The 23,806-nt window shown below is 42.8% G+C and overlaps 3 protein-coding genes and 1 non-coding gene across 4 annotated transcripts; 1 reads left to right on the top strand and 3 right to left on the bottom strand.

The window, feature by feature from the left end:
• Nucleotides 1–870: 870 nt before the first annotated feature.
• On the bottom strand, nt 871–7,636 carry lpcat3 (lysophosphatidylcholine acyltransferase 3). Its single transcript, XM_076970917.1, has 13 exons — nt 7,156–7,636; nt 6,027–6,134; nt 5,187–5,293; nt 4,462–4,555; nt 4,095–4,132; nt 3,615–3,793; nt 3,384–3,492; nt 3,175–3,261; nt 2,701–2,867; nt 2,444–2,591; nt 1,807–1,962; nt 1,554–1,680; nt 871–1,236 (listed from the first exon to the last, which is right to left on the bottom strand). The coding sequence occupies exons 1-12, from the start codon at nt 7,238–7,240 to the stop codon at nt 1,561–1,563; spliced, it is 1,398 nt and encodes a 465-aa protein (XP_076827032.1). The 5' UTR covers nt 7,241–7,636; the 3' UTR covers nt 871–1,236; nt 1,554–1,560.
• A 326-nt stretch (nt 7,637–7,962) lies between these two features.
• Nucleotides 7,963–8,019, bottom strand: LOC143474442 (U7 small nuclear RNA). The gene has a single exon (XR_013120778.1). It is a non-coding gene; the product is annotated as a U7 small nuclear RNA (small nuclear RNA).
• A 517-nt stretch (nt 8,020–8,536) lies between these two features.
• tpi1b (triosephosphate isomerase 1b) lies at nt 8,537–12,436 on the top strand. The gene is made up of 7 exons (XM_076970918.1): nt 8,537–8,748; nt 10,697–10,820; nt 10,904–10,988; nt 11,125–11,257; nt 11,462–11,547; nt 11,632–11,719; nt 11,819–12,436. Exons 1-7 carry the CDS (start codon nt 8,637–8,639, stop codon nt 11,935–11,937), a joined length of 747 nt encoding a protein of 248 aa, XP_076827033.1. The 5' UTR covers nt 8,537–8,636; the 3' UTR covers nt 11,938–12,436.
• A 237-nt stretch (nt 12,437–12,673) lies between these two features.
• leng8 (leukocyte receptor cluster (LRC) member 8) lies at nt 12,674–23,558 on the bottom strand. The gene is made up of 15 exons (XM_076970916.1): nt 23,215–23,558; nt 22,359–22,497; nt 20,663–20,797; nt 20,502–20,576; nt 19,923–20,343; nt 19,645–19,810; nt 19,258–19,428; nt 18,927–19,145; nt 18,671–18,820; nt 18,229–18,523; nt 18,012–18,113; nt 17,836–17,904; nt 17,619–17,748; nt 17,298–17,505; nt 12,674–17,180 (listed from the first exon to the last, which is right to left on the bottom strand). The coding sequence occupies exons 1-15, from the start codon at nt 23,253–23,255 to the stop codon at nt 17,018–17,020; spliced, it is 2,484 nt and encodes an 827-aa protein (XP_076827031.1). The 5' UTR covers nt 23,256–23,558; the 3' UTR covers nt 12,674–17,017.
• Between the last annotated feature and the right edge of the window lie 248 nt (nt 23,559–23,806).

Here is a 23,806-nt window from a genome sequence, read left to right as displayed (position 1 = left end):
CAGACAGATACAGTAGGTCAACCTGACTACAGCCACACACACACACACACACACACACACACAACAGCGACAGAGTAGTTTGATCAAGTCCAGTTTTTTAATGAACATTATAAAAGGAGTTTCATTTAAAATCATTTATACATTTGGTAACAATAAGGCAAAATTAGTTTCTTCAACACCAGTGAAATCGTGATCAAGTATAAATATTATTAAAATTTTCCTAACGCTACAGTGAGTCCCTGCTTCTTCAGATTGCGTGAAAAAGGGTGCCAGGAAAGCGTAATTTCATGTCATACAAAATAATCATTTTGGCAAGTGTTTTTGTAAGATTTCCATGATGTATCTGTTGTGTGGTTATGTGTGTTTTAGTTTAAGCAGAGAGCGAGACGTACGTCGGTAAGCGAAAAAGTCAAAAAGCATTAACCTCACATTTTTTGTTTGGGGCCTCTTATTGAAAAAACTACAAAATTACAAAATAAACCCATTTTAAAATTGCTAAAAAATGTTCACTGTGAAAATCTGTTAAAACAAAAATTGATAGAACATTCATTAACAATGGAAGGCATATATTTGTCTTTTTTCACTGGATGATGTTTGTTTTACATTATTGTGCCTTGTGTCCATTGGCTGCAGGGTGGAGAAAGCCAATAAAATTAAATACAGAAAAATTAAGAAAATAATATTAAATAAAAAACAAAACAAACAAAATATAATCCCAAGGCAGCAGACAGTCTCTAGACAACAGCGTGAGAACAACAGCATACCAAGACTACAGCAGCTCATTGAAAAGGGTTTTGTATGCACAGGCAATGCTGGCATATCCGGCTTGGGAGAGCTCCCTGACTGGCCGCTTGTTTTTTGCAGGAAATGAGATCATCAACACGTGCCACTGAGTTGCCGCAGACCAGAGTGATGAGTGCAGTTCTGCGACTGGAATTCTCCAGAACAATCCATGATCTTCTCAAAGTTCAAATGAAGAACGCCTCAAAAACAGCTCCCCGCTTGGTTCTGAAGCATCATGATTTCATCATCGTTTCTTTACCCCCTTCCCACAAAATAACCATCGCTCACCACACAAAAAAAATTACAATCAAAACAGACGTTTGTACAGATTTATGTTCGTATATATATATATTTATAATATATAATTAAAGGCCGTAAAATATTTTCCAACCAGTCGCTCTGTAATAGTCACAGTTTCCTTCAGAGAGCGTTAGGAGGCCCAGACAGATAAACCTGCAAGAGAGTGAAGGGGAGGGGCGTGAGAGAGGAAGGGGGGAGGGGCAAATAGGTCCCTCAGGGGCAGCAGAGTGCTACCACCATGACAACCTCAACCACAGCTAAACGCATCACAAACTATGACCACAGAGCTGACGGCAGCAGAGGGTACCTCCAATTAATTACACTACAAAGATTAGGAAGAATCCTTTAGGCACTTTTGTACATGAACATCTTGTAAAGTCTTTTTTATTCTTATTCAGCTATTGACCAAAGCTTTCATTGTGTCTGAAAACAAGAACTAAATCATGAGAGAGAGCTGAAGATTTATTTACCAGGACTCTAGTCCTCCTTGTTGTTACTCTTGGTTTTGCGAGGCACCAGGGCCTTACGGAGGTAAGGTAGTAGAAGATAGGCAGTGAAGAAAAAGATGTGGCCGCAGAAATACACCGATGAATAAACCTGAGGAAGAGAAAACATCCACCACATCAAGATACCACCTTTACGTGTGTGGGCAGGGTTCAACGTCCCTGCCCGCCCTCACCCCGCCAATATAGTTACGGCGCCGAGGTGAGAGAGAGCACCCACCTTCAGCCACTTGTCGTAGGTGAAGAGGCAGAAGGGTACCAGAGGGTAACCCATGAACAGCCAGTGGATGAACTGTTGTACCAGGTACACCAGGGGGTAAAAGGGGCTGTGGGCCACAGACATCAGCGTGGGGCTGTCCTTCACCAGGGCCTGGGCCTGAGGGAACACAGCGGCTCAGCGTCACACCAGCACCGTCCCACATTAAGACGCCCTGCTGAGCACAGCATGCAGGCTGGGACCATGATATTCAATCAAGATGGCCAAAGAGTCCCATTAGGGTTTTGTTTGATGTATGTGCACTCGCACTGCAATAGTTAAGTAAAGGAAAAAACCCACAACACCCAAATAAAGCATTTAACAGCTGGGCGAGTCCAGTCGCTTCTTAAAGCCATTGTTAACCACATTCCAATCTTCACACACCTATGACTTTTGACACACTTACATGAACAAGCGCGCGCACACACACACAGACTTCTTTCTCAAGTCAGGATAAGCCTTTTAACGTGCTGATGGCTGCAATTAGACACAGATCAAGGAGTAAGGAGGCGTGCGGGAGAAGATGGGAGGAGCTGCTGAAGGTGCAAGCTGGAGATAGATCAGTGCGGCGAGAAGTTCTCGGCCCTACGGACGTTCTCACCTGCTTCTCCACGTTGACGATGATGAACTCCATGGAGAAGCAGAGGAGGTAGCCGGAGTGCAGGCCATGCCAGATGGCCAGGAACAACAGCGTGGCAAACTGTGAAGCCATCTTGTTCCCCAGGAACTTCAGCCTCTTAAAAATGTGCCTGTAGAGAGGTGGAAGAGGAGAGAGAGGCAGAGAGAGAGAGAGTTGAACTCTCAGTCATTCTGGAAAATGCTCCCCGTATTGCAAGTGGACTGGAAAGAGCTTCCTACCTGGCCACCCAAGCGTTTGTGTTGATGTTGAAGGAGCTGATGGTGCCCGTGAAGAGGGGCGTGGTCTCGTACATCCACACCCTCATGTTCGCGCAGGCGTCCCACATCACCTCACCGTTCTCATTGCGCCCGTTGTAGCCCAGGCCGGAGAAGACGCACACGCCCTCCTGTGCAGTGCCACAGCGGTGCGAGCAGACCAGAGGCAACAAAGCAGAGGTCAGTCCGGTCGACGGCGTTATGCACTTCAGCCACACCACCCGGGACAAACCCCCGGGCCGGAGGAGGTCACCACACTTTACGTTTACACATTCCACACAAGGTGGTCAGTAGTGCAGCATGTCTAGGTAGACATGGGCACTATACAGGGAAGAGTTATTTAAACATATAACATAACATAAGAATGAATGAATGGGCTTTTAGTGACGTGCAGCCTGAATAAGAGTGTGTATAACCATGTGTGTCGTGCCTACTCACCGTTATTAGCCAGCAGCTAACATATTTGTAGAGGTTTACTTTAGCCCACAGAAGAATGTAAACACATCTGTACCAAAATGGCTGGGCCTGGACAACACAAACACAAACAAAAAAACAAAACACTCACTCAAACAAAATAATAATAAACAAGTCATCTTTATGATAAAGTGCACAATCAGGACCACATGTGTCATGGTGAGTCATCTGACCTCATACTCATCTGTAAGGTAGTAGCTGTCTGGATAGTATGGCCCAAATATCGTGAATATCAACAAACAGCCCAAGCCCAAACAGAAACGCTTCAGTGCAGGGATCCCACTGCAACACAAAGAGGGATTTTCCAGCCCTTCAGCCTATTCCACAGAGAACGCAGCCAATGCATCCGCTGGCCCTGTGGGCGTGGCCTGTTCCTGAGGGCGTGGCCTGTCCCGCAAGCGTACCTGTTAGGCACGTGGCCAGGTGAGTCGCTCATCTCTCGGTTGACCAGCCTCAGGTAGTTACAAAGGGTGAACTGGGGCCCCACCAGGAAGCCGCCGTAGAAGTAGGAGAAACCGCAAACCTCCAAGAGGGACGGCGTCTCCAACAGGGCAGCGTTCTTCTGCTCCGCGCTCAGCTGAGACTGTTCAAAGGGACAGGATTGAGTAAGACTTTAGTCCAACATCCGAGATGGTACATAAAAGCCCATTTTCTTGGCCCTAATACTAAGGAAGTCTACACGGGGACATTGTTACTGACATCATTTGTATTAGAGGAAGTACTGAACATGATCTGGGTTAAGGTTCTGCAGCCCCGCCTTGCACAGAGGGCAAAGGGTCACCAGCAATGCAGAATACAAGAGAGTGGATGAGTGGACAGACTCAAAAGGTTAGAGGTCAAGACGGAACAAATATCAAAAACACTGGAAGATTCCATCGACTCACTGGTTCTTTTCCACCATCGTAGTAATCAAATGACAGACCTGCAATCCATAAAAAAAGAGAGACCACTGTTAAAAACAGGGTACGATAAGATTAGATAGTCCTATGTTAGTCCCAAACTGGGAAAAACTGGTAGGAGCATGTGGATAATACAATTATAAATAATTTAGCACTGAATAATTAGGTGTGTTAAGGAATAAGGAGGGGCAGACCCTGCATACACAATAAAATGTAACATCATATAGCACAGGCAATATTACCTATAAACATCTAGCATATCATAACCAAATGCTCAAAAGTGCTTTTAAGAATGAATCTGAGAATAACTTGTGAACTTGGTGTAAACGATGTGGGAAAGAGAGAAGCACACCGATGAGTTTGAGGGTGAGCACGCAGTGCGGCATGGTCCACTTTATATCATACTCCTCTGTAGCGGTGTAGTAATACGCAGTTAGGAGATACATCTATCGGAGAGAGAGATAGACACAGCGAGAGAGACAGCGAATGAAATTAGAGTTTTGGTCACAGACATATTCAAATTCCCTTTTGTTTTAATCATACACACCCAGAATGTTAATAAGTCTCCCATTGTGTTAGCAAACAAGAGCCCAAATTGTACTAGCAAATAACATTTTAATGAGCCTCACAAATTTAACTTCCCTTTGTTTACTGGAAAGGTGCACAGGTAGTCCCTTTCACACTTTCTGTTCCTGGAAGGTTACTTTACTCTCAAGATAGTAAAGCTTCTTAAGAAAAGAATGGATGGTATTTTGCACACGTTTGACCATCAGCCGTACTAATATGCTAACAGTCCACCACAAAAGAGGCAGCCATACAGAAAGATCATTAGTTTTTGGGGCCTACATTAGCCTACACTGCGTTAGCCTACACTGCATTCAATTATATTACCCATGAGGTGATAAGGCCACCAACCCAATGTGTGGGTTATTCTCCATCTCAGCTTGTCTGTAGACGTTAGCTAGTCTGAGCATGTACGTCTTCATTTGAAACAATTTTTAATGAACAAGTGGATCAAACTAGAGCTATATAGCCACAGAGAAGTGAGAGTGTGAATGGTATAAATATCATCCTCACCATCTGAAAGATAAAGCTGCTCAACACCCCAGTCAGTGTCCTTCCCATGAGCCTCAGAAAGAGGAACTGCACCACTATACATAATGCGGAATGATACACCTGAGACCCTAGAAAAAACACAGTCAGACAGAGAGTGAGACCGTGCGAGAGAATGGAGGAATGTGTTGCTAAATAGTGACCACTCCATTTAACTTCTCATCCACACGCACAAAAACACAGACACAGGCAGAATGAGGAAGAACTACATTTGTTTCTACATTCTGTCCACAAAAAGCAGACTATTTAAAGAGAGCAGCATACACTGCACGTCACAGAAGTAACACAGCAAGACAAGCACACAGATATACAGGTAGAATCCAGACAGACCTGCTGTGTTATCCAAATGCAGCATTTAAAATAAATTGGGAAAGGCTAGTTAATACATTAGAATTGCAACAGTGTGTGTTTGCGTGCGCACACACACACAAAATATTTTGTCTGCGTCGTATGTTCTTATCAGATGTACAATATCATCGTGGGTTTCAGGGAGCCCTTCCTGATCTGTGTTTTTCATGTCAATGTCACAGCTCACACAAAACCGCTGTTACAAGGCCTTTCGGCTCATTAATTCCTTTACACTTGACTCCCAAGTTTTTTACAGAAATCGATTTTGTAATTAAAAAAAAATGGAAGCTGGATTTCTGTACTGACAAATAATGTTGGTTGGTAAACCAAAAAGAAAATTAAGTCAATCTGGCACTGAACCTCCATCTCATAGCTAACCAAGCTAACCCAGTTCCTGCTTGTACTCTGTCCCAGTTCCAAGCATTAGCCCCCCCACCCCCACCCCTTCTGTCTCACCAAAGTTAAACACGGCCAGGGAGAGCCCTGAGAGAGTGTGGAACAGATGAATGACAGATGCAGACTGATGAAACAGGAACCGCCGGTAGACCAGCGCTAAAGGATAACCTGTGATAGGGGGAGAGGGAGGGAGAGACATAGAGGGAGAGAGAGGGAAAGAGATTAATGCATGCGTATTTCATGTCAGGTGACCGATAATGACCCTGTTTAGAGGCTTGTGAGTCAGCAGATGACCTTGTGTTACTAGTCCCATTCAACTATGTAGGCCTAAATATTGTGTTTCTCATTTTACATACATGGTTATTGAATGAACTGTTACACAATACATACTTTAAGCATTTATGAATAAAATCAGATAGACTTCAAAAGAATGTAATCCAAATAATACATTTCAGAATTGTTCATACTCATTCACTTTGGTGTTTTAAATATGTGGGTTTCAAACGGCTGTAGAAAAACAGGTCTGGTTATTAAATGGCTAAATATAGTTGTCCAGAAAAACAACTGGAATACCACGGGACGCTACACGCAACACTGCAAGAGATAACTGGACACCCCAACCCCCCTCGTCGGGGGACAGCCAAGCCGGACCAACGAGTGTGTCAAGCTAAAAGTACAAGAGGAACTTTCTCTCATAGTATCTCTCTTCACGCATCTTCTGTCAGACATGTTGCTCTAAAGCCCGCATGTAGAGGGCTATCTGCTAGACCCAATGCTGGTCTAGTCTCATCCAAAGTTTGGAAACAAACGTCTTAAACTATTATTTATTTAACAGTTGTTACTATTTAGGCACAATGGAAAAATAGTCACAACTGTCAAACGAGCACTTGCAAACTCGACATTCAAAAAGGAAACTGTGAAAAGTGTCATAGCGAACAGGATGAAGTTGTAGTGAAGGGCGGCGTGTCCAGCGGTAAATCTGTGGTTATATGGACCGTGGCGAGGTGGTCAGTCCTGCTCCAGCTGAGAGGTGAAGCCTCATAGCTGCTAACGTGCCTTCAATTCAGCACACTAAGCTGCATTCAGCGTGTGGCTGCCCGAGTTTCAACTACCCCTTATAATAGTGCCTACGTTTCAAAATCCAGACTATCGCTAAGATATAATAACGTAAAAGTTCAACTACACTTACCTATTAAAATAGACAGAATCAATCGAACCGCCGGTTCAGGTGAACCTAAATATTCCGACAATTTCTCCATCAAGGGAGCCGCCATTTTTCGTTTGGGCGGAAGTAGCTCCGACGAGAGTTTCCGTGGTCGTGTGTACCTCGTGTACTTACCACCGTCTCCTTTATCTACCAGCTCTTTGACCGTGCTTTGCTAGCTAAGTTTTACTATCTCACCCTCCCCTTTCTCCTCCTCTCTTCGGCGCTCCGTTTCAGATGTATTGGCGTGTGCGAGTCAAACCAATGTCGCAACGATGTCGTTGCGATCGCAACCTTTAGCCGTATAGCTATAGGTTGCAACATTGCCGTCCACTCGGAAAACACACGCGTTAAGAGTTGTGTGTAGTAGACCAATGACAAAGCTACTCCTGATATAATAACTTACGACTTTAGTCTTGTTATATCTAGGAAAAATGTATAAAATGTGTGTTATGCAACTACACCTAAATGCTAGATATGAAATTATGGGGTGACCTTATATTTTTTATCAACAGCAGTGTTTTACTGCCCTCTCCTGGTTGAAGATGGTGGAGATACTCCGTGCAGAATACGTAAATATAAAACTGTCATGTAAACTAAAAAACTATTCACAAAATATTTTATATTCATTGATATTCTCATTTTCGGATAAATACGTTGGGTGATGGTAATAACTGTATTTTCATGGATCCAAATACCCCCACATCGAATTGAAAAACATAATGTATAATCGACGTAGATAGCAATTCAAGAAAACATACAATGAAACAAATCTTTTTTTAACCGTTTTGTGGGGGCTTCTTCTTTAAGAAGAAACCTTCTAGACAAATTCTAAAAGAGCAAATTTTCCGACTTGGTAGTCGTCTGATCACCCTCCCTGTCATTTTCGACAGGCATCAAATTTATGGTAGGTCGACAATAATAATATCTTAAGAAACGGTACGAATTCCAAATTTATTTTATAAAATGAAGATTCAATTGTATTCATAAAAATTGTAATTACACGTGGACGAAAACGTTACTATTAAGCGCGGACGTCACGCAAAGCCTTCTGGGTATGCAAATATTACCACGCCCCTCCAACGCTATAGGCTACCTACAATTAGACCGACAAATGTTTCCAGATATTTACTATGCATATGTTTTGAGACGTATATATTCGTGATAACTTTATATACTTTACAACTATAACAAAAGTCTAAATATATAATACGACGTGATTCCTCAAAACAATGTTTTCACGTCGTTGTCCTCCACGTGGAAGTGCTAATATTTATAACTGGTAGGCACTTCTCAGGACGTGTGGGAGTCGTGGTGAAAGCCTATAAGATTTCAGGAGGTGGAGCGGCCTCCACCTTCATATATAAACCTGCACCACGGCCTCCATCTCTGCTGTCTCTTCAAACGGGGCTGTCGCGGTTAGTCGCTTTTCTGACCATTGGATTAACGGTTCACCTTGTGCAATCATGAGTAGCAGGAAATTCTTTGTCGGTGGCAATTGGAAGATGAATGGAGACAAAAAGAGCCTTGGAGAGCTCATTAACACCCTGAATAGCGCCAAGATCAACGCTGACACTGGTGGGTAACGTTCCTCAAATCATTCATATTATTAGGCAGCTAACCTGGTTGACCAGCTAGCTTTACAGTTAATTTACAGTACTGTTGGATAGTGAATACATCAGCACAATTTATTATTTTTAACTAATGCCAAATCTCCCTCATTTTGAACCAAATGTTCAAAGTTAAAACTGGGTTCGCTCGTTATTAGAATTTAGCACAGCAAAGTGTATTTTAAGTCCATATTTGGTTACAAAAAAATCAAATTTGTCAATTGGAGTCAGGCTGGTAGAGACGGACTGCTCGTTGGTTTTCTAGCTAGCTGTGTTGGCTAGTTTTTCACGCTAGCGTACGACCCAAGGTCGAGTGTCCTCTAGTGTATTTGCCAATGATTGGCCTGTATAAAAGCAACCCACGTTTCATCGGTTAGATTAACCGCATTATTGTAATATTTTATATAAATATTCAGCATAACTATATGCTTTTCAGATCTCGTGTTCAAATGGCTCATTACTTTAAGCCTGAAGTGGGGGTGTGTTTGCTAGCACGTAGCCACCGTGTGCGATGTGCCTGTCAAATGAAGGAAATACCGTGTTGCCTTCCGGAAACACACACCGCTGTTCACACAGTTTTGCACTGCAGTTGAACAGTTAAAATGCACACAAACCGCTTATCATGTGTGCTGTTTGGTGCCTTTAATAATCTCAGGGTTCATTTTAAGTCATGGCTGCACATATTCGTGGAGAACTTCCTGACGGTACTTCGCGAACTATCGGTTCACAACGCATCACCTGCGGTTCAAGTCAACCATTTTAAACGCTTGAACCATCAGCAACCTCACAAGTTATTAATTCTCTCGCTGGTGATCTCTTGGCACATTTCAGATGGTCCGTACGGGGGCAAATCTGCGAGAAGTACTCAGAAATGCTGCTGCGGACTTCGAACCGCCAAAGTTCAACATGTTTTGTTATTTATCCCCAAGTTCATCTATATCTAGGTGGCTTAAATTGGCCTAGACTAGACTGAGCAGCATTTACTGAAAACTCAGATGGAGGATCCTGAGCTGTAGTTTATTTTAATCGTCTTTCTTCCAGCCCAGCCTCAGGCAGACCTTCACCCTCCAGTTCCTATTTGACCATGAATGCTGCATGACCTTTTTACTGATGACCTCTAACCTTTTGACAGCTAAGACTAGGATGCCTGACCTTTACAGCAGCGATCAACAGAGATTAAATTAGACTGGCTTCACCCAGGATAGTCTTGTGAATGCCATTCTCTGCCTCCAAACAGCAGAGTGCATTGAGTTGACTTCGAATGTGTCATCAATATATAGCCTCATGATTCATACCTAATGGCATGAATCTGAATTACGGAACAGTACTAAGCAGTACTAAAAAAACATCCACTTTGTCTAAGAAATATCTAAGATTAAACCGTACCTTGGAAAATGGGATGTACTTTGCAGATGTGGTCATTGTTTTGTTAAATGGTAATTCCATCTAAAAGCAAACTTGTATCTGGTATTCACATTCCCAGTTGATTCTTACATTATGAAAATGTGAATTATTTGCTTCTGTCAGCATTTCTTTCACTATTTATACACTAGGCGGCTGATTATTACTAATTTCTATGTCAAAAAACAATAATAACAATGTTTCAGTGGAGTCTACCATGCACATAGGTTGGTGTGCACGAAATCTAATGTTCTGAAAACCAAAAATTACAATGAATTAGCTATTCTATCTAGCTATCTCTACAAGTGTGCATATAAGATGTTTCCACTTTAACTAAGCATTGCTGTAGTTAATGGTACGGTGACGGTTGTATCATGGTTTAATCAAACTTCTCATTAATAACATGTCACTCTCTCTAGTGATTGCAGCATGAAAAAATGCAATAACCTGCCAATATGGATAGCAGTTATATCACTGATCTGGTTGAAGGTTCTTACTAAAGCTTGTTCTTGCAGAGGTGGTGTGTGGTGCCCCTACCATTTACCTTGACTTCACCAGATCGAAGCTTGAAGCTAAGATTGGTGTGGCTGCACAAAACTGTTACAAGGTTGCCAAGGGCGCCTTCACTGGAGAGATCAGGTACAGCTCCTTCAAACAGGCCATTTTTTAAAACACCATGCCTTGATGTGCCTTCCTCTACATGTCTCTGCCTGTCTCTCCAGCCCTGCGATGATTAAGGACTGTGGTGTGGAGTGGGTGATTTTGGGACACTCTGAACGACGCCATGTTTTTGGAGAGAGTGATGAGGTAAGGTGCAAGAAATGATTGGTATCTAATGCATAATGGCGAATTAACAATGTCTAGTAGGCATCCTTGCCATGCCTATTAATATTTCAGTCATTCTCTCTGCTTCTCTTCACACTGAACTTATCGATGATTACAGCTGATTGGACAGAAGGTGGCTCATGCACTTGAGAACGGTCTGGGTGTGATTGCCTGCATCGGTGAGAAGCTGGACGAGCGGGAGGCTGGCATCACTGAGAAGGTCGTCTTTGCACAGACCAAAGTCATCGCAGGCAAGTGACTTTAACATTTTTTGTTTTCCACTTCATACAAAAATAATCAACAGTAATTGTCTCATTCATGGAAACACCATCACTACACACATTTCCCATACTTGAATAACTCAAAACTCATAAAATGCTTAATAGAGATTAATTGATGCACGGGATCAAAATGGATATGCATTCAGTGTGATGATCGTTGATGTTTTGTTACAGACAATGTTAAGGACTGGAGTAAAGTGGTAATTGCTTACGAGCCTGTCTGGGCCATCGGCACAGGAAAAACCGCCTCACCACAACAGGTACGAGTTTAGGCACTGACACTGCCACAGGACTGCTCCCAATATTCCAGGACAATTCCTTAGTCATTATTTTCCTTTCTGTAGGCCCAGGAGGTGCATGATAAGCTCAGGCAGTGGATGAAGGCAAAAATCTCTGAAGATGTTGCTAACTCTGTTAGGATAATCTATGGAGGTAAGAAGAGGCTCATGATTCGTATTGTGCCGATTTGTTTTGACCCGGTCATTTAGAATGGTAGAACAGTGCTAAATCCCACTTCCACCCTTCTCTCAGGTTCTGTGACAGGGGGCACCTGCAAGGAGCTAGCGTCCCAGAAAGATGTTGATGGTTTCCTGGTGGGCGGAGCTTCACTGAAGCCTGAGTTTGTTGACATAATCAATGCAAAAGCTTAAAAGCAGTGTATGAAAACAGCAGAGGCCAACCCAGCCCGTTCCTCAACTATACAAGCCCAAACTCGATGTACTTAGCCCCATCTGAACTTTATCTTTATATTTCTGTGTTCTTGTAATTTTGGTCTCCTACTGCTTGTGTTTTGTGTTATCATTAACAGAAAGATGGAAGTGAACAGCACTTATTAGTATTACTGTACTGAAAGAAAATGGTTTTGTGACTAGCCCTCCACAGTTAACATTGTTTACCTGCAACAGTCAAACGAGCACTTGTCAGTCCATGCTTTTACTTGAAAATGTTTACCAACCTTTGTTTAGATTGTCAACAAGCCAATCACTATGAGGATCTTCTTAATACTGTAATTTTCCATTGTAATGTTTTGTGGATAACCAGATAATTTGACCGCGCATCAGTTTCTGGCTAAATGATCAATACATGTCAACCATGGTGTCTTGGGCAGTGGTATTTAATGGTAAATGTATTAAATGAGAGTGGAACAAAGCTTATTGTATTGTAGTCGTTCTACATTTGATCAAAGATTACAGCCTCTAACCTTAATGTAGTTACAGGAAATTCCCCTAATCCTAAAACAGCTTGGATTTGTGAACCTATAGACTTGTTTAGAGAGTGCAAAGCACAGATGGTCAGTGAGATGACATGAAGCACAAGAAATTAAGTTTAATCTAGACAGGAAACCATTATCTGGGAATACATTCGATTCAAAATATTCACACGCTATTTATTCATTTCTATTTATTTGCTCAAGAGCAGGTACAATATGTACAGATAAGAATATACACAAAGCAGAATTCCGCTTATCACAAATCCTAATGAACGTGACAAGACCTAATGTAGCTCCTTGAGGCTGACATTAGGACGTTAAGGTTTGAGCTGTAAGAAAAGGCAGAGAAGCAAGCAGTTCTTTTGGGAATACTTACTGCCAAGCACAGACACCATATACAGCCATCACAACTACTACATATTATTTATATAACATGGAGGGAGAGAAGAAAGGGAAGGAAGGAGTGAGAAAGGAAAAGGAGAAAAGACATGGAAACTAAGCAAGAAGACTTCCAACGACCATAATGACTGACTTGATGCATCCATGAAAAGGAAAGAGCTTCCAACTAAAGAGTGAAACAGTGCTGTGGTACAATAGAGCAACGAGGAAGTAGTCGACTGGAGGAAGAGAGCAAAACCACAAATTACTGGGAGGGATGGGATCAGTACTGAGGACATGCTGGGAAAATACAGTACATCAGTTACTGGCAGTACAATCACATTTCAGGAAAAGGAAAAAATAAAATTACCAACCAATGCAATTAGGAGAGTAAATGTTAATCGAAACGCTATGGGACAATGTAATTAAAACGTCGTACACTCGTTACACAACTGAAAAGTATCTAAACCTGAAGCATGAGAAGAGGAACAAGCAGTATGTTCAGATATTTCCTGTGCCCAGCAGAACACTGACAGTGCTGAAGACCCCACATTCTTGAACCATCATTGGAATCATGCACTGTAAATTCAGAGATGATTATGTAAACCAAGGGAACAAAACACATCTGAACATAGATTTGTCCAAAAATAACGTTAGTCGAGTAATAGCCAACCTAACAAAAACAAACAAACAAACAAAAAAAAAAAACAGATGTTTTACACTGAAGAATTTCAACCTCATCTAGACTCTAAACCAGTACTTTTATTAATATATTAAAAGAGAAACAAACAAACAAAAATAAACCCACACCACACTGCATTAGACTCTTAAGGCTTAGCTCAGGAAGTGGCTTCAGAGAAGACTGATACAACAATGCAACTCATTGAGCTTGTGTTGGGTCCCTCAGTGCCAACTTTGCAGCGTCCAGTTCATTTCATCTTTTCATCCCTCGTTTAGCTCCAATTATGATTGACTGCAAGGACAAAAGAGAATCTGGTAATGAGATAAAGAAAGTGGGAGGGGAGAAGAAAGGAAAGACTGAAGTTGAGGAGATGAGAGAATGGGGTCAGTGCTGCCACATTACACATTTCAAATAAAACAGGTGATTTCCAAATACAGCATCATTTTATGGATAAAAATGTAGTAAAAATTAGATTCTCTATTCTAAAGAATTAACCAGCACAAGCTAAACTAAAAAAAAAAAAAGAGTGCTCCAAAACCCTTATCCTGACAGGCCATTTTTTTATAATTTAGTGCAAAAGTGATCACATCAATTAGATTAGTTACCAAGACAAAGCACATCAGTTAATGTGATCAAATTGCTGTTGCTTTTGATATAGTTTTTTGCTATAAGGCCAAACGGGTTGAAGTGAGAATTTAGACAGGAGCCACAATAGTGTCGGCACATGCAACAAAAGACTTTCATTTTGCATAGGTATGACAAAATCAAGCAGACGTGGTCTTAACTGGCATGGTACCAGTACGTCAAAAAAAAAATTCTAAGGCTTTTATATCTATGACGGTGGAGTTCAAACAGACAGGGTTTTAGGCACGCTGAAGATGTGGAACTTAAGCAGAAGGAAACTAACCAGGTAAAGTCAGACTTTTGTCAACAGGTGAGGTGGAAAAACAAAATGAAATAAAAACTGAAATCTCTGATCCTGTGCACACAAGGAAAAAGTTCCGATGTAACAGTGCACAATACAAACCAAGGAAAAAGGAAAAATTTAAAGATTATATAGAAATGTGACAAATCATTAATCAATATTTATATTATTTGATCCTTAACAGAACAGTAAATTCATGGATATATTTAGCAACGTTGTATTATACAATTTTTACACATTCACATGAAATGTATGCAGCACTGCGCACATCCCGACTACCAAAAAGGAGTTTTATTGAAACTTTTTTTTTTAAATAAAAAAAAGTCTGGCCATCAATCAAAATTAGACTTACCATTGTAAACACGAAATTTTTATCTAATCCAACGGGGAAAATGTATTTTGTATAATATTTACATTACCACAGAAGTGAATGCTTCACTCAAGGATGATTTGGAAATACATCTACATGAAACATTGCCGCTTAATTTCTAATGTGGTCACTAAAAACACAAACATCTGTGTTATGCTTCTGTTATACTTTAGAGCAAGATCTATCAATACTGTTTTAATCATGTGAATTGGGTTAAAACAAAGTTAGGCATATTGTCAAATCAAGAATTATGAGACCAGCCTCGATTTCTGCCAATTCCAAGCCCAATATTGCGAACATCTCTGTGTTCACAGCTGAACTTCAAAAGATGTGGCAGCCAAGCACCACCAAATCCAGACTATGGCTGATCGAATACAACGTAAATAGCATCAGGGTGTCTTTTTGCCAAACTCTTCTTAAACTATATTTTCCCAAATTCGTATTCGGAGGAGAAATGGTTACTTCATAATCACATGTACTAAAACTTTCTAGTGGCATTACATCATCTAAAAATTTTCAGTGGTCAATTAGTGTTTGGTTTCAACAATCGCACGGCAGACATCAGAAGGTGGCAGTGAAACCTTTCAAATTTTCTTTCATTCAACAAATGAACAAAATCAGATGGATCAGGTCATGCTTTCATAAGACAAGATGCTGACTGATCTGTATGGCATCTGATCACGCGAGCCAACAGAAACCCAGAAGAACATGTGCTGTATGAATCATCTTGCTCCTTCCTGAAACAGCCAAGTCCCTTTATCCTTACCGGCCATACATACGTGCACAGGCTCAGAGGAGATTGATGACACAGAAGCCCACGCAAGAATACAAACCCTTACGCTCCCACCTCCAGAGAGGACCAGCAGGTGCCCGGCTGCAGAGGTCACCACTTGGAGAGAATACAAGGACACTGCCCTCTGGCTGTGGGTGGAAGAACTGCAGTTGACCTCTTCTCTGCAGGACCCAAACAGGTATGGTTGACCATCTCCTCTGGCATCCTAGCACAGTGTTGGAAACCATGCGTAGTGGTGTGGCAGATCTTCATGGAATGATCTTCCTACATGGCCCTACACATCCCTAGGTATAGCCTACAAAGACAGAGACAGATTCCCAACTACTTGACCCTGGACAACTGCGGTAGTGGTAGAGATGGCCATATCACAAGGTGAGAGTCAGTGCTGTGTTGCAGCAATTTCACAGAATTACTCTCTGGGTGCTGAGAGGGGCCAGAGAACTTGAGGAAAGCCTGATTTAGGTGCATGTGTAGATGGGGTTGATTGGTGGCTGACAAAGTGGAGGGCAGAGAGATTGTTGAAGGGGCTTTGATGTGTTTGCACAGCCAGAGCACGCGGACATCTTTGCAAGTCCATACCTTTGTGGCTAATGGGATCGCCAAGATGACATTCAGAGGATCCCACCTTCTAATGAAACTTCTCCAGGGATCCATAGACAATGGAGGGAGGGAGACTGGCATACAAACCATCTTCACTCTGGGCTCAGCATGACAACCTAAGCATGGCAAAGTTCACTGAAAGAGCTGACTGAAGGCACCATCTAGAACACCTGCAGCAGCCAACTTTATCTTCACTAGATGCTTGGATGGAGAAAGAGCACTTTGCAATAAACTTTTTTCTTCTTCTTTGGTTTTCAGGACTTTGTCTTCATGTGAGCTTTAAGGCTGTTAGCTTAAGGGGAGAAAAACATGAACACAGAAAACCGTTAGCTTCAAAATGATCAGCGAGTGCTAGGAAATGGGGAGACCCAGACACTTGCGCCCAACTACCTAAACCTCCCTGCCCAATAGCTGAAGGTGACCTAGACTCAGTGAGCTGATGTGTGTGACTGCTCATATTCTCTGGGGAGCTGTTATTCTAGTATGGATTCATACTGTACAGGCAGGATCTGAACATTTTAAAACCTGAGGTTCCAAGTGTGCGTGGATCAGCAAAAATCACTGTGGCATTTACAACTAAGTCACTACATGTGTGTACAGTCCATTTCTGTGTATAGGTCACACTCTATAAGAGTTATAAGAATATAGTTCAATCTATTCACTGCTTGACAGCATTATTTGACTCTAGACTGAGCTTGGTTGGCTGTGTTGTGCAGATATCTGGTCCCTCATCTCTCCCATCAACCAAGAACTGTTTCCTGCCCTGTCCCATCTAGAAAGTAGTTAGACAAGCTGAACTGGCTTTGCAATCTATCTTGCTGGGATCTGAAGGGGTGAATGTAACCCCGAGCCCCGTCAGGAAGGCCACACATGTATCTAAGCATGGAAACGCCAGACTGGACTGCACATACTCCACCGGCACAGAGGGCCTGAACCTGCGGGAGAGAACACATCAGGAGGGGGAAAAAAAAACAAAATAAATCAGTTTCAGACTTCGCATCGGTGCCACGTTTTGATTTCCAGCTGTCGGTCCAGCTATTAGACGCACTCACGTTTTGAGAATGGCCCCCAGCGCGAGCTTCCTCTCACGTTCTACAAACTTGTCGATGAGGTAGGCGGCCATGCGCGGCGCGCGCTTGTACAGCTGGAAGAAGCGGTGGAAGTTTCCGAGAGCCCAGGCAGCGCGGAGTGCAAGAGCGTGGGAGACGCAAGGGTCCTCGCGCAGCTCAGGAGTGAGGTACACCAACTCGGTGGTCAGGTCTGGGAGAGAACGGGAAGAGATACGAGAAGACCTTAGTGTGGTGCATCTACAGATTAGCTAGGTTACAGCCTGTCTAAACAAGGATAACTGCTGGGGCAGAGAGGTAGCCTACCTCCAGAGTTCCTCGTGAAGATGTAGTAGAGCAGTCTGTAAGCAGTGAATTCTCCAATGTTGCTTGATGGGCAGTCCTTGTACAATGCCTTCAGCTGTGTCTGGCACTGGTTGAACTCCTCATGGTCACCCTGGTGACACAGGGGCACAGAGCAAAAACATTAAAACACATCACTGACTAACGCCTGTCAAGCCATCGGTGAGAGAGGAAACTGTACCTTCTCCAAAGCAATCCGTGCGTGAGTCTCGTAGACCTCTACTGTGAAATCAGTTCGCACACCTTGAACCTGAAAGGAAGATTAAACATCTGAACACAACGGCGGCAGCAGCCCTCTGTTTCTCCAGCGGTGACCTCTAATTGGAGCTCTAAGGACCATTACTGGGCATTACTTACAGTGAGGTCCTGTCGTACCGACTTCATCTGTTCACAGGCATATTGATAGTCTTGATTGGTCTTCCAGTGAGCTTTCACTGCAGCCAGAGATTTTCGCAACACCTGTGGCAACAATAGCAAGGGTAAAAACATGGAGGGTGGGGATGGGGTGGTTCGGGTTCAATGCGGCATCAAATCAAAACTTAAGAGGCAGTGTGTACAGTCCTTCTGGACTTACAGGGACGGGTCTGACGGTAGCCGGGTCTGGGGCACAGGTGAGGCGCAGGTAGTTTTTGGTGATGTCCTGGCAGGTGCCCACAATGGGGCAGTCCTCCCAGCTGATGCCCTCCTGGGTTCCGTTCGGCAGGTCCACAGCGTTGATGTTCAGCACCAGCGGCTCCGTGCGCTTGTTGGTGTGGAATCGCGCTGCACGGCTCTGCTTCTTGGCCTCGCGGTTCGGGTCATGGAAGTCCATGCCAGCGTTGCCCCCCTTTCGCTTTTTGCCGACGCCACTACCCGGATCGTCCATGTTCCTGAGAAGGACAGTCCGGTTCCAGTTGGTTACTGGTGAATCTCTGAAAATGAATGCTGCTCTGCCAACTGGGATAACCTCTGTCATAACTGCACAAGAATATTGAATCTGAACACCAAAAGCCCATGGCTGTGTTGTAATTGCTCACCTCCGGCCTCGGTTTGCCTTGCCTCCTCTTCCTCTACCCCTCTCTCCTCTCCCTCGATCCTCTCCACGCCCTCGGCCGGCCCTCTGCTGCCGGCGGGAGAGGGGTCGGAGGTCGCTTGACATGCTGCTATCGGACTGGGAGCCAGAGTCACTGTACGAAGAGCAGATACTGAAATAAACCGCATGCCGCACACGGCTGAACGGGCACTGCTGTAACCAAGCGCTTGGCTTTCTATTCACCGTTGGGTGTTTGTTACCTGCGGCGGTGTCTGTTCCTGTCCCTGTGCCGGCTGTGAGGCGAAGGTGAACGCGATGAGGAGCGGGAGGAGCTGGAGGAGGGGCTTCTCTGAGAGAACACATTCCTATAGTTGCCCAGCCGAGCCCCGCCTCTGCCTCGGGTGGCACCACCCCGACCAATGGAATTCTCCTGAGAGCGCTGAGGAACCGCCTCCCAGCGAGACTGTCTGGGTTTCACTCTGAGGAGAAAGACCGAGCATTTAGTCATCAGAAAAAAGAAAAGTATACTTCTAACCAGAGAGAGACATTATAAACTACATAAAGCAGAAAAGAAAGCAAGACGGAGCTCACTCTGGCAGTGGTTCTCGAGTCCAGTCAATGGTGAAGGCAGAGCCATCTTGTAGTCTACTCTGCAGAATCTCTTTCAACACCTTCTCTGTCCGGTCTTTGTCTTCTTCTGTTTCGCAGGCCGTAAAACAACGCTGCACATATTCCTTCATGGCCTGAGGCCAGTCCTGAGGCCTGGAGAAGGACACAGCCCATGTGTTCAGTTCTTCACCACAGACTCACATCTATAGCTCACCAGAGTTCTTAACGCAATTCAGTTTTACGCTCATTTATTATCGATTATAATGGCACCATACTACAGTGATTAACAAACTGGACACAAAAACCAAGAGCTGCATCTGTGCGTATTCATTATAAGGTAAAGTGAAAGGCGATGTAGTGTTGTCTCACCCTGTCTGACTGCCTCCTGCAGTGGTAGCTGTTGTTACTGATGATACAGCGGTTGCAGTGGTGGTTGCTGCAGAGGCTGCCTGTTCGGCAGATGGAAAGCTCTGATTGGACAAGACGTATGGCCGTTTTGGGATGTTGAACTTCACACTCCCAGTTCCAGGAGCCTCTGCAAATTGAGAAAGATTTAATCAGCTACAAAAAACATCACATTACACAACTGCTGTAATAACTACGGGGCATCTCTCCTGCACCCAGACCCTGAAAATGCACACACTTACGTTTCATGCGATTCCACAGCTGTTGCCCTTTATTCATATTTGTGTTGTTAGGTTTCTTGTTGGGATCTCCCCTTCCTGCCCCTCCGTACAGACCCTGCCCCCCAGTCTGCTGTTGCAGTAGTGCGTAGTTCGGGGGCTGGTAACTCTGGTAGGCCGGCCTTGGCTGGCTGTGGTTGTAGCCCCTCATTGGACTACTCTCAGTGGGGTTGTAGGGGAGGGCTCCATTAGGGTTGTAGGAGGTTTGGGAGGGGGGTGGGGGGTACTGGGTGTTTGGTGGTGGTGGTATGGGTGGGGGAGGAGGGGGTGGGGGCTGGTCAGATGAGGTTGGGCTCTGTGGGGGAGGCTGAGGGACTGCTGGGGGCGGGGGTTGTGGTTCAGACGTGTAACTGGATTGTTCCTCCATCATGCTCATGGCTGTGGGCTAAGAAACGGAACAAACATTTGATGCATACCGAAGATAACCACATACACCATCACCCCACACTTTCACTCAAGCAAAGAAAAAGAGAAAGCTATCTACTTACGCTACACAACCACAGTAAAATCCAAGCTTAAAGAGCATACATGTTTTACACCTACTTGGCCTGTAGGGGTTGTGGGTGGCTGGTAAGCTCCTGGAACACCATACTGACTTGGGGGATATCCTGCACCATACTATAAAAAAAAATCAACAGTCAGACAAGAGGATACTCTGCCAGTATTTTGTAGAGTAATTGTGTGAGCTTTGAATGTGTATTTACCGGAGGCATTGGGTAGTAGTAGTTGTAAGGGTAAGCATAACTTGCATACTGTTGCTGGTTCTGTTGGTACCACTGATAGTACTGCTGCTGCTGTATCACAGAAGTGTCCGTCACTGCTGTCTGGTACTGGCCAGCCTAAAAAAAGAAAAGAAACTTCACTAATGAAACAAACTACAACACTACTGACCATTAATTCCTTCATTAATCCCACCGGACTGTTTCACCAATCTTTTTTAAAGTGTTAACCACAAAATATTTTTGAAAAACACCGTTCATATTTTATATTTATTTAGTAAAATTAACAGATCTCTGAACTTCTGAAGACAAATAACATGAAATGTATGGAGAGGTGACCTGAATCACCAGGCACTAGATATCATCTGTCCAAAGCTTTTTCCTTCAATGTCAAATTTACAAACATGCACACCTATAACCCACACACTATAGCTATTAGATCTAGTTAACCTTTCTCATAACTGAAAGCCTATTCTTGAGTCAGCCAATTGTGGTCTTCCATGACCAACCAGTCAGTTCAATACATATGAGATCATGCTAAAATGCATGTTGGAACATTTCTCTTAATGTATTAAAAAATGCTAGGTTTCCAAGAAGCATTATACCACAAATATTGTCAAACGGTTAAGCTCATAAACTTTTAACATTACGATGCTTTTGAGAAAGAAAAACCCAGACACATCTGAAGAATAAATACTTAACCTGGAAAATGTTAGTTGATCCTTTAAAATGGCAATTGTATGTATAAAAATGGCTGCAACTACTACCCTGTTCACCAAAACCCCCCACACTCACAAATAAAAGCAGTCAGGACTTTAATGGCCACTGTTTGTTTCATATTCAATGTGCTGGTGTACAACAAAAACTTGTATCATTGCCCATTGAATTATTGTAAGACATCCCTGTATGACTATGTACCTCAAAACAAAACTATTGCTTAAGTGAACTGTCCATGTTAAGGAGAAGTTGGGTTTCATTAATTTACCAGAAACTTCTGTAAATCTAAAATAACTGAGCAAGCATATTTCTTGCCATTACCCATTTATCAACTAGACTAAAATGTACTACTGATTTCACTGCGCATTATTAACTTTATTACTTAGCTCATCATTGGCATACAAGTACATTGGGATCTACTACAAAAGATACCAATGATTATACCAACGAAGGATATAAATGTACTTTCTGCACTGTAAAATGTATTTATACAAGAAATTTATACATTTCAACTTTGTGCCTGTTACCATATTATCTATCTCAGAGAGCTTGGTTGTCATTGTAACAGATTCTTAACAATTGTGCATTTCAAATGGAATTTTTCACAACTTTAAAAGGTAAAGTACACAAAACGTATTTTAAAATCAAAATTTGCTGTCACTTTTCAAAAAGGAACTGCAACACATCCTTATTCTTCACATAGCACATTTGTTATATAATGTAATTGTGTGAATAAAGACTAGTTATTTCATTTCTATAATTCAGTTAAATGTTTATAAAATAAAAAAAATCCAAGAATTTTCCAATGCAGCACAGCAATTTCCCCATGCTAAAGGTATAAAATACTACAAATTCACATAGAATATCAAATCTCAGAATGTTACAGAATCTCACTGTAGAGATAGCCAAGATATGCAACTTTTTGTACTTTGAGTACTCTCAAGACCCAGTGTTAAAATCTAACCTGGGAAGTGGTACGGTTGGCTGGAGAGGTCTTTGTGGAACTTTGGCTTTTGCTTATAGAGGCCAGAGCCTGCCTGGCCTTCTCCCACTCAGGGTTTTCATGAACAGGCGACTCTGTAGCAGAACTTCCCACATAAGACCTAGAGAACAGAGTCAGTACATTTGATAACATACCCTCACTGTATAATTAGGCCCTTCAAATACGTTTGGCTATCTGTACAGCAACTTAACCCTGGAGTTCAGATAGACATAGAAAATAAAACTTATTTCACAACAAATGGTTCTAACCTGAACAATTTACTGTTAAGACCAGTAAGGAATCCAACTAACAAGTTAATGTGTGTGTGTCTAACTGGACAATAACTGAGATCAGCGAAAGATCAAGTATTGACATGCCGTCAAAACTACTTAGGTAACCAAGGTTAGAACTAGTTCCCTTGATAGCTAAATAGCCATCTTCGGTGTTCGGTTGTGCCCACAGGCGCGTATTAGGTAGTTACAGAGAATGCTATTCGAATGAACTAGCTACCTAGATACATAAACATTGGTTACACATTTCTATGAAAGCTATAAGTGGGTATATTTGGGAAGCAGTTCCTGTCTTAATATAACTTTATTACATAACTAGCTATCCTATGAAAACTAACCTAGCTTAGCGAATGATGTAGCGTTAACTTCACAACATGGATATCCATCTCGCCGCTAGTGATCGCAAACTAACACGCTAAGATTGTTAGCAAAGGTGCCGTGAGAGCTGAACAAGCCTAAAGTTTAACGCGGTCTTCAAGTTAACCGAATTTTATAGCATAGACAACTAATTTCTTCATTCACATAAAAAAATATTAAGACTATCTTACCAGCTAGACGTTGGGGCCTGTGGCGCCGTATTAGTCGCCATTTTCCCACGAGTGAACAAATCCGTTAGCTAGCTAGCTGACAGGCTAAACAGGTAGCTAGCTTAGCTAAGCTAGCCAGCTTCCTGGCTAATGAGCGTTAATCGAAAAAGCTTCGTGGATTCAGCGACACGGTAGATATTTAAGCGAACGCCCGAAGTTGTTTGGATAATCAAACCCAAAAAAGACAAAAATGATGTTAAATGTGAACCTGATACAATTTCGTGACAGATGTAAATCTTTAAGTCAAATCAAAACACTCCGTCGCGTAACAAACCAACAGCTACTAAAACAAAATGGCGGACAGAGACTCAAATGACGTGCAGGAAGAAGAAAACTGGTTCTTTCCTTCTTTTCTCTAATTGGAGGAGAGTATATCCCACAGGCTCTGTGCATGCTGGCGTCGGACAGTTTCTTTATCTGAAACATTTAAACGTTTAAACCGTAACATTTTTGCCCATAGTTGCACTACTATTACAGTAGTCTGTACACCAGACTACTGTAATAGTCTGTAATGTACCTGTACATCAGACTATTTTAATAGTCTGTAATGTAG

This window comes from Brachyhypopomus gauderio, chromosome 13 (assembly GCF_052324685.1).
Source record: "Brachyhypopomus gauderio isolate BG-103 chromosome 13, BGAUD_0.2, whole genome shotgun sequence".
In the NCBI taxonomy this organism is placed as follows: domain Eukaryota; kingdom Metazoa; phylum Chordata; class Actinopteri; order Gymnotiformes; family Hypopomidae; genus Brachyhypopomus; species Brachyhypopomus gauderio.
This window is presented reverse-complemented; position numbering and strand designations above follow the sequence as displayed.

Excerpts from the sequence above, each read along its gene's own strand:
- leng8 (XM_076970916.1), bottom strand. The coding sequence starts at position 23,255 with ATGGCGACTAATACGGCGCCACAGGCCCCAACGTCTAGCTG. Across the intron at positions 20,798-22,358 it reads CCAACCGTACCACTTCCCAG|GCTGGCCAGTACCAGACAGC; the intron begins GTTAGATTTTAA and ends TTCTTTTTTTAG. Across the intron at positions 17,749-17,835 it reads CACGGATTGCTTTGGAGAAG|GGTGACCATGAGGAGTTCAA; the intron begins GTACAGTTTCCT and ends CTGTGTCACCAG.
- tpi1b (XM_076970918.1), top strand. The coding sequence starts at position 8,637 with ATGAGTAGCAGGAAATTCTTTGTCGGTGGCAATTGGAAGATGAATGGA. Across the intron at positions 10,821-10,903 it reads GCCTTCACTGGAGAGATCAG|CCCTGCGATGATTAAGGACT; the intron begins GTACAGCTCCTT and ends CTGTCTCTCCAG. Across the intron at positions 11,548-11,631 it reads AAACCGCCTCACCACAACAG|GCCCAGGAGGTGCATGATAA; the intron begins GTACGAGTTTAG and ends TCCTTTCTGTAG.
- lpcat3 (XM_076970917.1), bottom strand. The coding sequence starts at position 7,240 with ATGGCGGCTCCCTTGATGGAGAAATTGTCGGAATATTTAGGTTCACCT. Across the intron at positions 6,135-7,155 it reads GATTCTGTCTATTTTAATAG|GTTATCCTTTAGCGCTGGTC; the intron begins GTAAGTGTAGTT and ends CCCCTATCACAG. Across the intron at positions 4,556-5,186 it reads GCAGCTTTATCTTTCAGATG|ATGTATCTCCTAACTGCGTA; the intron begins GTGAGGATGATA and ends TCTCTCCGATAG.